The sequence below is a fragment of the Phyllopteryx taeniolatus genome, chromosome 13 (assembly GCF_024500385.1).
Source record: "Phyllopteryx taeniolatus isolate TA_2022b chromosome 13, UOR_Ptae_1.2, whole genome shotgun sequence".
Taxonomy (NCBI): Eukaryota; Metazoa; Chordata; class Actinopteri; order Syngnathiformes; family Syngnathidae; genus Phyllopteryx; species Phyllopteryx taeniolatus.
In genome coordinates, this window is record NC_084514.1 from 13417657 (window position 1) to 13430921 (window position 13265).

The window sequence follows — 13265 nt, forward strand, 5'->3', positions numbered from 1 at the left end:
ATGTTTTTTAACTGTGGAAGGAAGCCAGAGTACCCGGAGAAAACATATAGACAGGTGTGTGGCTTTCCTAATCAAGTCCAATCAGTAAAATCAAACACAGCTGGACCCCAATGAAGGTGTAGAACCATCTCAAGGATGATCAGAAGAAATGGACAGCGCCCGAGTTCAATATATGAGTGTCACAGCAAAGGGTCTGAATACTTATGGCTGTGTGATATTTCAGTTTTTCTTTTGTAATAAATCTGCAAAAATTGTAACAATTCCGTTTTTTCTTTCTGTCAATATGGGGTGATGTGTGTACATTCATGAGGAAAAAAAATACTTCAATGATTTTTGCAAATGGCTGAAAGATAAAGAGTGAAAAAATTAAGGGGGTCTGTATATTTTTTGTACCCACTGAATTATGTTTAAATGTTTACATTTTCAATACATTTGCACAAATGTTTGAAAATATGATTTTACTTTGTCATTATGGGATATTTTGTGTAGATTTTTTTAAAAGAAAACTATACTCAAATCAGCTTTCGAATAAGTCTATAACATAGCAAAATGTGAAAAACATGAAGGGGTGTGAATACTTTCTGGTGGCACCGTCTATATGTACATGAAATTGTTTTGACGTTGTCAAATCCAAGAATGATTTGTGGTGAATGCGTTGTCTTGTGCCAGCCTAAAAACCACCAACTTCAGCTGTTCAAAAATTCTAAACATAAAAAACACATACAGCTAAGATATATATAATAATATCCATCCGTTGTATCCATGCTCCATAGATCTTATCGTCACTCGGGCCGCAGGCGTGCTGGAGACCCTATCCCTGCTAACTCACGAGGTAGGGTACTGCCTGAAATGGTCGCCAGCCAATCGGAGGGCGCATATAAACAAACAACCATTCGCACTCACATTCACACACACTATATATATATATATATATATATATATATATATATATGTTATATTTAATTTTTCTAGTTGGCTGAGGACACAAGCCATATATATTCAAATATGGAAAAACGCCTCAACACAGAAAGGACCTGAAAGATGGGCTACAGTATTTATGAAATAATGTGGTCCTACAGCTCCCCCTACAGATGTTAACGTTCACTACAGTACATACAGGTATCCGGCAATATGTTTGTATGGCAGGCCTCCTATCCTAGGTCAAAGGGTGATGCTGGTGAAAGAGCAAAATGGGATGGGCTTAGAGAAACACGCACCCTAGAGACTCAGTTGCTCGGTGTGGGGCCATTCCCCAATTGCTATAAACAACTCGCATGACCTTGTGAACTTCTTGGGATGTCCACTCACTTACAGCACGTTCCCATTTACATAACCGCTCCCACCTCACTCCAGGTGCACAGGCGGGTCCTACTCTCGTCCCCTCCTGTCCCTGTCCTGTCCCAGCCTACATTGTCCTGTTCCTCCCTCACAGGATTTAGCATCACTATCCCGTATAAAAACTGTCTTTGCACTATGCATATAGTGCTTTGTTTCTTGGTTTTTCTGACTTCTTTTGTGCTGTCTTTTCATGTTTCTTGTTTCTCTCTGTCCTCTTCTTTTTGTTTTCTTTGCTGTCACTCAATGAGGAATTTCACAAAATAAACGTTGCGTTGAAACAAATGAATTTGAACAGCGCCCCCACGTCTGAACGTGGCTACCTGCCAGTTTCGTCAAGTCGTGTTCCAGACGGCCTCGAAGAAACCCACTTCGTCGGAGTGCTGCGACGCGTTTGTGGAGGGTCGACGTCGCCTAAGTTGGACTTCCCACTCGCGGTTGTCCTTGCGACGGCGTTAGCTTCGAGGCTAACGTCGCCGGTAGCTGCTAGTTAGCGTTGAAAATGCGCGCGAGGCAGTCAAGTTTTGAATTTCAAAAGAACTCCCGACTTGTTCGCCACGTCAGAAGTAACGCAAACTGAACCATCGGGTTATATAAATAGATTGTTGGGCTTACTAACTTCATTAGTGGAAGTACTACGCTTGTTCCTGTAACTTGTAAGTATTTCCGTTCGTGAAGACTTGTATCATATTTTTGAATTTATGGGAATCTGACCAAAAAAGATGTGCCAGGATGGAGTAATTATTATGCAGTTTTGTGTGAACGTGTCAACAGACATTGTGCTGTTTCCAAACCTTTATTGACCCAGGGTGCATATTTTATCATATATATATATATATATATCTCTCAGTAAAACTCACTTCACACCACCAAACGCATTTTACATATTGTATATTAAAATAATGATGACCTCGTCTCAGTTGGCTCACAAATGTACTTACTGGGTGTGAAATCTTTCTGTTGTGTGATTGGCAACAGTTACTTACGCGGGTTAGTTGTACCTTCTGCTATCCGCAGTAGTGGCACAGCATTGAATTGCTCTGCATGTCGCTGGCATAGATAGATGAATTGAAACACATTGTAGTAAATAAAACATTTTTCGACCAGTTAAGTAAAAGTGGATAATTTCCAGCAGCACTCCTGATGATGTCTCACAGCACACTACTGCCGTGCCACAGTGGTTTGGAATGATGGTCCTAAGTATATACTGTATACAGCTACAAGGCTGGTTTATTGATCATACTGGTTGAAACGGGAAATTCGTTAACATATTTTATTTTTTATTGTGACTTAACAGATTTGGGGAAAAAAAATCATGCAGTCCAAGGGCGCCACCTTCAGACACTTCAAACCTTTGTCAGCATATGCAAGGGTGGCAATTTCTGAAGAGAGCCTGCACAAGTTTCCGGAGCCATTTATTAATTTTCATATTGAGATTTTCAACAATGGTGCAACCAAGCGGAAATGGGATGATTCCGATCAGGAAAGCCATGATGAGATGCCAGCAAAGAAAGCGTTCGGTCCAAAGGTGTCAACGCCAGACGAAGGCTGTTTCCTGTCCTACTGTAGCCCTCCAGCGGGACAACAATCCCCTTTCGTCCACTCTCAGCCCTCACTGTTTGCTAAAACGCTGCCCATCAAAGTCAAAAGTCATGAGGCATGCAAGTCTGCCCCGGAGCCATGCAGGAGTCTCGCCGGGACGAATTCATGTTTGTTCGAGTATGAGCTCTTTCATCATCAGCCTGTCTTTGACTCTGATGTGGATGAGCTCTTGTGCCTCAATCCCTCTTACGGCCATAAAGGTGCTGATCCTCATGTAAAAGATGATGTGGATAAGGGTTATTTGTCCATGTGCCTCGCACGCTCACTCCAGTCCCCACCTGCCTGTCGTCTAATTCTAAAGATGGCCGAGTACACGATCCATCCTCCATCCAAAGTTTCTCACTCAATTCCAAGTCCGGACCCTGCTGTGGGCGGGTTGTCATTGGAATCTTTTGAGGGCGATGCGAAGGAGGTGTGGAATATCGGTCCCCCCGTTCTCGAATCGTCAGTGTGCGGAGAGGAGGAGAGCGGTAGTGGGAACCAAAAGGGAGAGGAAGTGCAGCCAAGTGAGACAAAACCTTTCTCTAATTATGACACCAGCTTGGAGGTTCAGGTAAGCGGTTGAGTACGCTCTCAGATCTTATCTTGTCATATGACGCTGTCATTTTTTTTTTTTTTTAGGTGCAGTCGGTTGTGCATGTTGTCGGTCAGCCCACTTTCAGCAGTACACAAGCTGCACCTCGTGGAAAATATCTCATCAAGAAGCAGTTGTCCACATCAACACCCAGTACCAGTAAAGACTCCATCCATTCCAGGAGGTTAGCACTCAAGCATCTTACAGATTAGCACATTATTTTGGAGGTCGTTTTTAATCGTTTTCTAATTCATTTAATATACTCAATCACTGACCACAATATTGGGTAAATCTGTACAATCCAGTAAGGTGTTTCTTATAATTGACTGAAGGGAACCAAAATATTCAACCCATGCTGTCAGTATGATGCAATGCAGTTGTACACTGCTGCAAACAACAATTACAAATGTATTGTTAAATTATTGCAAAATATGCTACGGCGCCTGTAAAGCAGGGGTGTCAAACTCCTTTTAGTTTGCGGGTCAAATCCAACCCAATTTGATCTCAAGTGGGCCGGACCAGTATGTCCGTCGCCTTATAAACTATAAATTCAATTGAACTTTTTTTTTTTTACCATTTTTTTGGTAACTACATTTGGGGAAAAATATTCACATTTATCGATTGTTATCGATAGCTTCCTTCCACATTCCAAAAAGGAATGGGGAGATGAATTGGAAACTCCAACACCTGTCCACAGGTGTCAATGTGAGTTGTTGTTTGTCTTTGTGCCGTGCGATTGACTGACTGGGAACCAGTCCAGCAAGAACACCGCCTCTTTCCCAGTCAACTTGAGCTCACCTCTCACCAGTAACCATAATGTAGACAATTTGGATGGATAACCATTGGAAACTGCGCTCCTCAGAACCACTCACTCCAACGTAATCACACGTGGTATGTGATATGTTTATTATGTGAGGCCGCTATATGGACAAAAGTATTGAGACACGCCTGTCCAACTCTCTTCTTAATGGGTTAGTTAATTGAGCGCCTTGGAACGAATGAAAGGATAATTGCAACATTGTGAACAATTCCATGCTTCTTACCTTTGTGGGCACAGAAGAGACGACCAACAAAATTGTATTTTCACTTACTGCAAGTGTCCCAATGCTTTTGTTGATATTGTGTATTGAAAGTGTCCCAGCGAGGTCATCGCTGATCTCCAATTTTTTTCCAGGCAGGTGGTGTTAAACACTGAGGAGGATTGGGAGCGAGAGAAAAGGATGTACGTCCAGTCAGTTCACAGACACATCAGTGAGGCTTCAGATGCTGCGCAAGGTAATGGCAGGGCTTCCTCCAAGCTTCTACATAGGGTGCACTGCAGTCACAACTACAGCACTGTGTTACTTTTAGTAGTTGTAACAATGCTGATGTCTTTTCTAAAGATGCTGTTAGCGAGCTGTGGGGTCTCATGACGCATGTCGGGCACGATTCCTCTGGAAGACCATGGCAACATCCCTCGGACCTCACGTGCAGGTATACCGCTCTCTCGTTGCACTTTGAGGACTCGTGAAATTTACACATGAAACTTCCTTCCAGGAACTACAAGGCACACTTAAGGAACCCTGAAATGAAAATGTCCCTCCACGAATGGCAGGCCAAGAACATGGGAACTCACAAGCGCTTTGAAAAAGTGCAGAAAGTCTTCGAAAGAAGTCCAGTTCCCTAAGTGTTTTATTCTTTCAATTGTTGTAATGGTACTTCCTGTTACATTTGCACTTTTATGTTTCTATACTAAATGTGTTGTGTTTTCAGAGTTGACAATCCTTTATTATAGATGTGAAATTGAATGCATGTTTGCTGAATTTTGATGTGAAAATTATTCAGCTCAATGAGCATTTTAATATTTGCAATTTTACTAGAATTCAAACAGTACTTGTACTTTAAAGTGTTGTGTTTTTGTACTTGCTGTGAAATGTTGCACTTTTTTTAGATGTATAACATTTTGGGCGTACATCTGTATATGCATAATCTGTTGTTAAATGCCAAGTAAAACTGATAATTATAGCATTTGCATCATGGTGGGAGATCAACTTAAAAACATTATTGAATATAGTAAATTCAATTTTGACTAAACAAATATTTTCTGGTTGTTGCTAGAGCTGAGCTCTGGAATTGACTACACAATGCAAGTAAAATACATCAATCAGAATACTGTATAGCAAATGAAAGTAGAAACGTAACGTCAAATACTTTTACCACTTTCACAAAGATTCTGAAACCTAATAGAGCATTCGTCAAACTAAAGGAATTTGAGTTTTTAAAAGAAATAGTTTACAAACAAATCTACATGAGCAAATGTATTTCATATTGAAATTTAATGCAAATTCTGTTAAGTTAAATTCATACATGAAACAAAAAGGTACAAAAATAACACTGAAGTGTGAAGCCCCCAAAAAATTGATCAATGCACCAAACAGTTGAATACACTGCCCTCCCATTTTTTGAATGGTTCTTATTAGCACAGTCAATGTGGCTTCTGGGGTTTGCAAAGGACAAAGGAATAAAGCCATCAGGCATTATCAGTTTGTTTGTTTTTTTAAATCATTGGAAATACAGTATGGAGACTTCAGTGTTCCACCAACATGTCTCTGTGCTAGACTTCTTATGGTGAATTTAAGCAGCCATCTAAATGCTAAAGGTGTTTATATAATGCAAGTAAGAAAGGTTACTCCACTCTATTCAAGGTATGAATGAACATAGGTTACAGAAATCATTTTGACATTAAATTCCCTTACATGAAAGATGTGCTTTTAAACATGGATACGTGCACAGTGCAAAAATAGATTTTGCATTTGGGAGGTGGGGGGGAATAGGATTGTCATTTATCTTCTCTCATACACATTCATGCATTTCCTTAAAGCCTGTATTCGATGCACACAGGTAGCAACAAGTGTTGCCCAATATGAGAGAATATTGGTGCTTTGGTGACATTCACCATGGAGTAAAACTGAAACATCGACATCCTTAACAGTACACTTTTAGACAATCGACCTGTTGTGCTAAACTGAAGTTCTAGTTCTCTTGCCTCACATAAAACTCAACTCTTAAACATGGTGTAAGGGGGGGGGGGGGGAAAGGAAGAAAAAAAATATATATATATCCACAAGCACAATACATACAGTGAATTGATGAGATGTAAAAAGAAATACACCGACTGTAACAAACATCAAATGACTGCGGGTTTTTGTAGAAAATAAACTGGTTTCATATTTTCATATTGCTTTGGCCTGCTTGTGTCAACCTCTGGTTGAGTCGATGCAGAAGCACCTGAGAGCCGCCGGTCTGAACCATCAGGTGAAGTCAATGGGCTGTGGAAACCCCCCAGCTGTCTTCGTCGTTTTCCCTGTCGGTCTCTATCTTGGCGGAAGCTGTCAATTAGAACCCTGGAGAGTCTTTTTGTGCTGGGAAGTCTGTGTCTTCCTGGTCCCATTTGCCCGGGGATAGGCACTCATCAGTGGTGAAATCCTGAGGGTTTACCCCAATGTCCAGGACCTGGGGGTTAGTGCGAGACTCAGCGAGTCTGGGAGGGGACACAGCAAGAGACATTTAAAGGAGACCATTAGAAATGCACAGAACTGAGAACGCTTGGGAACAGCAAGGTACGGATGTAAAGATGAGCCACGTGACTACAGAAGTGTCTTTGCATGAAACGCTCATGTCCACATTTTGACAATAAGTTAATAGCAAAAGTGTGATTCTCTAGCAGGCAGATGAGAAACAGCGTAGGATGATGAGTGAGTGGACTCCATTCTCTCTGTTTTTCTTAAGAGTTCTGAGCAGCGCTAATGGTTGGTGGCATGTTGGAATGAATCTGGTGCCATATGAATATCCAAACAAATGAGGAGGGACGATGAGGTGGATCTAACTAGATCCACTAAATGACATTGTTACCTGAGCAGGATTCAAAGCTATCCAGACTGCGGCTGGAAAGGGGGGGGGGGTAAACATCACAAGTCAGGTAACAGTTCAAATTTGTTCTAAAGAGATGAATTTGCACTACCCATTTCACTGGCTACCTTAACGTTCCATTGCTTACTAATGCAATGCAACATTAAGTTCTAACCAAGTATATGAATGAGGAAGAGAAGTGACCGTTTGTGCCAGATAAAACTGATGTGGGATTTTTCCCATTTCACTAGACTGAGGTTGGTTCGGTTTAAAGGTGAAATTATCCAATGTGACGGGTATTCAGACAAAAACGCTCTCATTGGGTATAGATAGGGTCAACCATAACCAATTCAGCTTGCAGCAGTATACAGTTGAGCAGTTCTTCACAGCCCGGAAAAGCAAAACACTTCTGTCAACCTTGAACAGGCTACAACTTGACCGATCAGAGCTGGCCGGACAAGAGAAGATTTCATGCTCGTCAACTTCCGTGATTTTTGCTAAAATCTGTACCCAACTTCCAAATTGTCATAATAATAAACAATGTTGCCATATTGCATTTTTCTGTTGCCAAACCCTTCTTCTACAGCAACTTAAACAATACTTGAACAAACTATTATCCTTGTCTTGTGATTTCAAAACTAGTCATCCCTCAATTTGTTGTGTAATGGTAATAATGTGATTTGGTGATGAAGCATTTCACTGTTCTAACGGCCCTCTGAGGGAAACCGCTACAATGCGGCCCGAGACAAAAATGAGTTTGACGCCCCTGCGTTGGCAGAAATTCGGTATACATTATATATCCACACTTGCAACACGTTCGAGACCCACCCGCAATCGGTGGAAATCTGCAATATAGAGAAACCATATTTAAATAAATGTAGTTTTAGTCATCCCACATGCTTTAAACATTTTTTTAGTAAAACACACTGTAAACAAATTTGAAAAAAATGTACGGAAAATACTCCACATGCATGTGCCTTTAAGACACGGGGCTTGGTGGAGTGGCGTTTTGAGTGTCTGGGTGAGAGCTGTGGCCAACAGCAGCTGCTCTTACTGGGCACCTAGTATACTACCACCATGTCCACCACCTTCCCCAGAGCTGCCAACCTATAAAAATTCACCTCCAGAACAATTTGCCCATATTTTCAAAAATCTGTCAGACCATTTCCACGCCACTGTCATAATCGTGAATAAATTACGGCTTCAATATTTGTCGTTTGAATGTTTTTATTACGTCAACCTTGTAATGGTGGACGCAGTTGCAGCGTGAATCAAAGTACCAGTATGAGATTTCGACCTTCCATCATCATCACAAATATGGATTAATTCACCTTTGCCAATTCTGTTTTCAACCCTGGTAACAAAAAACAAGTTGTTAAAGCAGTACAAGAAGCACATGGAAGAAGAAGAAGAAGAAGAAGAAATGTCATTTCGTCTTCTCTTGCATTTATATTTCCTATATCCACAATTGCTGCTGAAACGATGCAAATTTCCCCTATTGTTGGACTAATTACAAATTTGTATTTATCATAATAATATACGTTTGACGTGCCCACGTTCTGAAGTGACTGAGGCCGTGACGTACCGAGTCATTTCCGGTTCAGATGGGGCATCCTGTGTGGATGTGTATTATATTAATATTCATCTCTCTAAACACGTATTAATTGACTGTTATTTTGACCCGTTACTCTCCGTGGAAACACGCTTCGAGCCAGACAAGTGTATTGTCCCACTAAATCACTTACTTCGATGTTTTGCGACTGCATAACGACAGCTTAGCAATTAGCACCATGCCTTCGGTCTTTTCCTATCCACGACTCGCCCTCACCTTCGTGAAAACGGAAACGATGCGTGTAAGAAGCTTATTCGCTACCACGGAGGCGAAGATCAGTGACTTACAATGCATCGACACCAAAGAGAACTTTTGCTTCCGCGGCTTGGTAGCCGGGGTTGCAATAAAAAAAGCGTGCGTCAAGCAGATGTTCAATTAGTACACGCCGGTAATGTCAGACGCTGGTTTTTTTCCCCCCCAATATCCGGAACGATCAGCGTTACGGCCGAAACGAGTCAACGTTCAGTGATTTCCGGAACAAAATACGGACGTTCCGTAACGTTTGGCAGCTCCGCTACAGTATTTGGTTGGTGTGTGACATTTTAGATTTTTGGTTTTTTTCGTGCACTGAAATCGATATAAGCACAGTAAAGACTGTAGTTATTTTAACTAGCGGGGAAGTTGATTAACTACAGTTTTCATCCACCCTAAAACAACCGTAGAATAAAATGTACGTCATCTCACGAACTGCCACGCAGTGTTACAAGAAAATCGTGGAAGTGGAAGTTTATACAACAGATTCACCTGCATGCCGGACGCATGGGAGAAGCAGGAGCGGTTTTCTCCTGCACAACAACAATTTCCAGCACAAGGACTTTATTCCTGATGGACAACATGAACCTGGCCCTAAATCAGCCTTCAATTATAGAACAGCTCTATCGCTGCTCATGCCGGGAGCAAGCATTCTCATTCAACAGAGAGTGGAAGATTTACGATGTTTGGGTTTAATTATAGCGTGTGGAGAAAAATAATCATCTGATTACAGAAAAAAAAAATTTAATAAGAATAATTGCCTCTAGGTACTTGTTTGCATGTACTCTCTATACTCTTAACCATTCAGCAAACCAATAGACCGGGGGGGGGGGGGGGGGGAGAGAAGGGTTGCATGCACCACTCGACAGCGTGATAACTTTGTTGCAGGCATCGATCCAACCCGCTCATCCTCACTAGGGTCACGGGCGTGCATGTAGACTAAAATTGTCAATTAATCACAGCTCTGTTCAGATTACTTACTGGATGGCATATACCGGCTGGGGCAATTCCAATCGACCACACAACTTTCAAGACTGTACTCTATAAACATTGCTTTACTCTGCTCAGTCCAAGTGACAATTCAGATGTTTGCTCCCAAGCAGCACAATTGGAAAAGAGTCATGGCAGCCTAAAGAAAAAAAAAAAAACATATGGAACCAAATTTTCACATCAAAATCAGGCCACTTCTAAAAATGGACACCAATCAGATGCGTATCCGATATCTGCCAATTTCATTCCAGCGTAAAAGCACAGACTGGATCTACGCCGGCAAGACGATCTTGCTGTAATCTCAATGAGGAGATCTGAAAAATATATTAGACCGCCCTTGCTTCTACGCAAAAAGTTGCCAGCACGTGTTGGGCTCAAGGCGATTAGTAGGATTTGGATGGGGTGCTGGTGCCACAACATTAAGCACAGCCACCCTGGCTTTAGTCCACTTCGCTGCCGAATGCTGCGCCCACTCACACTCGCCTCCCTGGCAGACCTATTAACGATGCTTTGCGCATAGTGACTCCAAAGGACAACCTGTTCGTTCTGGCAGGCATCCAACCATCTGAGCTCTGCCGCAAAAGGAGCCGCACCGTCTCTGGCTTGCCGCGCACAAGAACCTCAACAGTCACTCAACGACGGGTCTCGTCTCCACCTTCCGTGCAGCACGCCGGATGACATTGAAGAGTCCAGCTCCGATGCAGCACGTTTGGCCGATTGCAAAAAGGAACATGGAGTGGAAAACGAGAACCTCCCGATTCCAGACGTCAGTCCTTCACCACCAGGGATGGCTCTGACCCAGACCCGCCTGGGTCAGGCTTAACAGCCTGCCTTCGGACTGGCGTCGGCCTATTCTGCTCTACAATGCGGAAACGGGGAATGGGTCGCACAGCGGTCTGTGAGCGTGGCGCAGAGGCTCAAACAGCTTACCGCATCCTAACATCTTGCCCCCCTTGACGGTCTTCCAAATGGGCCACATGGTCTGGCAGCACTTGACCACAATACTGTGGCCTGACTGTCCAACACAGGCCCAACCATATAAAGGATCTACACACCTCTACCAGAATGATCACCTACACACAAAGATAGCTACCGAGTTTAATTTCAGTGCTAATATCTGGCCATTTCCCATGATTTTCTTGATAACTCAAATCACTGGGAATACAAAAATTCAAATCAAGAAAATCACTGATTTGTAAAGAATTTATTAGCAGATTTCAGTGGAAAATAAGTATTTGCTCACCTACAAACAAGCAAGATTTCTGGCCCTCTCTCACAGACCTGTAACTACCTCTTTAAGAGGCTCCTCTGTCCTCCACTTGTTACCTGTATTAATGGCGCCTGTTTGAACCCATCAGTATACAAGAGACCTTTCCCCAACCTCAAACAGTCACACGCCGAACTCCACTATGGTCAAGGCCAAAGAGCTGTCAAAGGACACCAGAAACAAACTTGTAGACCTGCACCAGGCTGGGAGGACGGAATCTGTGATAGGTAAGCAGCCTGGGAGCAATTATTAGAAAATGGAAGACATACAAAACCACTGATAATCTTTAACGATCTGGGGTTCCACGCAAGATCTCACCCCCATGGGGTCAAAATGATCAAAAATCCCAGAACCACATGCCACCTGCCGAGAGCTGGGACCAAAGTAACAAGGTCTACCATCAGTAAGACACTAAGACGCCAGGGACTCAAATCCTGCAATGCCAGACGTGTGCCCTTGCTTAAGCCAGTACATGTCCAGGCCCGTCGGAAGTTTTCTAGAGAGCATTTGGATGATCCAGAAGAGGATTGGGAGAATGTCATATGAAACCAAAATAACACTTTTTGCTAAAAACCTGTGCTATTGGGAGGAGAAATAATGCTGAGTTGCATCCAAAGAACACCATAGCTACTGTGAAGCAAGGGGGTAGAAACATTGTTTTTCCTGCAAAGGGACCAGGACGACTGATCCGTGAAAAGGAAAGAATGAATGGGGCCATGTATCGTGAGATTTTGAGTGAAAACCGCCAGCAAGGGCGTTGAATATTAAATGTGGCTGCGTCTTTCAGCATGACAATGATCCCAAACACACTGCGCGGGCAACAAAGGAGTGGCTTTGTAAGAAGCATTTCAGGGTCCTCCAGTGGCCTAGCCAGGCTCCAGATCTCAAGCTCGTAGAAAATCATTGGAGGGAGTTGAAAGTCTGTGTTGCCCAGTGACAGCCCCAAAACATCACCGCTCTAGAGATCTGCATGGACGAATGGGCCAAAATACCAGCAACAGTGTGCGAAAACCTTGTCAAGACGTTTGACGTCTGTCATTGCCAACAAAAGGTATATAACAAAGTTATTGACCAAATACTTATTTTACACCATAACTTCTTTAAAACTCAGACAATGTGATTTTCTCATAGGTGAGGTATACCTGTGATGACAATTACAGGCCTCTGTCCTCTTTTTAAGTGGGAGAACTTGCACAATTGGTGGCTAACTAAAGACCTTTTTGCCCCACTGTACCTGTAAATGCAGATAGGGTGGAGCCTAACCCAGCTGACTTTGGGAGAGAGGCGATTGGTTGCTAGCCAATTGCAATTGAACAATTCACAGTCTTCCATTAACCTTACATGGATGCTTTAAGAATGGGGGGAGGAAGCCGGAGCAACCTGAGAAACCTCGAGCAGTCACAGACAGAACAGGGAAAGCCAGAGAAGAGATTAAAACCCACAACCGTGAGAGCCAGACATGCTAACCACTCGGCCACTGTGCTGCCCCGACACAGAAAGATATGCTGTATGCATGCAACAATCGGAATTGGGCATTTTGACCTGCAGTGTAAATCCAGTTTAAATATCACAAAATGCAGTGAACGTAACTACCACTAGATGGCAAAAGAATCCCAAAAAAACTGACTGCAAAAAAATGAGGCGTCACCATCCAAATACTGATAAAATGCGAATTTTTAAAAAGTCCTTAGTTTTGGTTATAGCACTAGATTAATAATAAAAGTTGAATTGATTTCTATGAATAG

At 42.6% G+C, this 13265-nt stretch overlaps 2 protein-coding genes across 7 annotated transcripts in view; one reads left to right on the forward strand and one right to left on the reverse strand.

Moving 5' to 3' along the window:
- Positions 1 to 1382: 1382 nt before the first annotated feature.
- LOC133487681 (uncharacterized) lies at positions 1383 to 5675 on the forward strand. 2 transcript variants are annotated; one of them, XM_061794664.1, is made up of 7 exons: positions 1386 to 1991; positions 2633 to 3137; positions 3239 to 3490; positions 3559 to 3695; positions 4686 to 4786; positions 4894 to 4984; positions 5048 to 5675. In XM_061794664.1, exons 2-7 carry the CDS (start codon positions 2700 to 2702, stop codon positions 5175 to 5177), a joined length of 1149 nt encoding a protein of 382 aa, XP_061650648.1. In that variant the 5' UTR covers positions 1386 to 1991; positions 2633 to 2699; the 3' UTR covers positions 5178 to 5675. The 2 variants fall into 2 exon arrangements, with proteins under 2 accessions (XP_061650647.1, XP_061650648.1); XM_061794663.1 differs by having other exon boundaries at positions 1383 to 1991; positions 2633 to 3490.
- A 132-nt stretch (positions 5676 to 5807) lies between these two features.
- The window catches only part of ldlrap1b (low density lipoprotein receptor adaptor protein 1b), a 33861-nt gene continuing 26403 nt past the window's right edge, over positions 5808 to 13265 (reverse strand). For 2 of the 5 annotated variants that reach the window (XM_061794665.1, XM_061794666.1), the window contains exon 9: positions 5808 to 7031. In XM_061794665.1, the coding sequence (XP_061650649.1) occupies positions 6887 to 7031 (145 nt within the window). In that variant the 3' untranslated portion in view covers positions 5808 to 6886. Of the gene's footprint in view, positions 7435 to 13265 lie in introns of all 5 variants that reach the window. The other 3 variants (XM_061794667.1, XM_061794669.1, XM_061794670.1) reach the window with 3 other exon arrangements.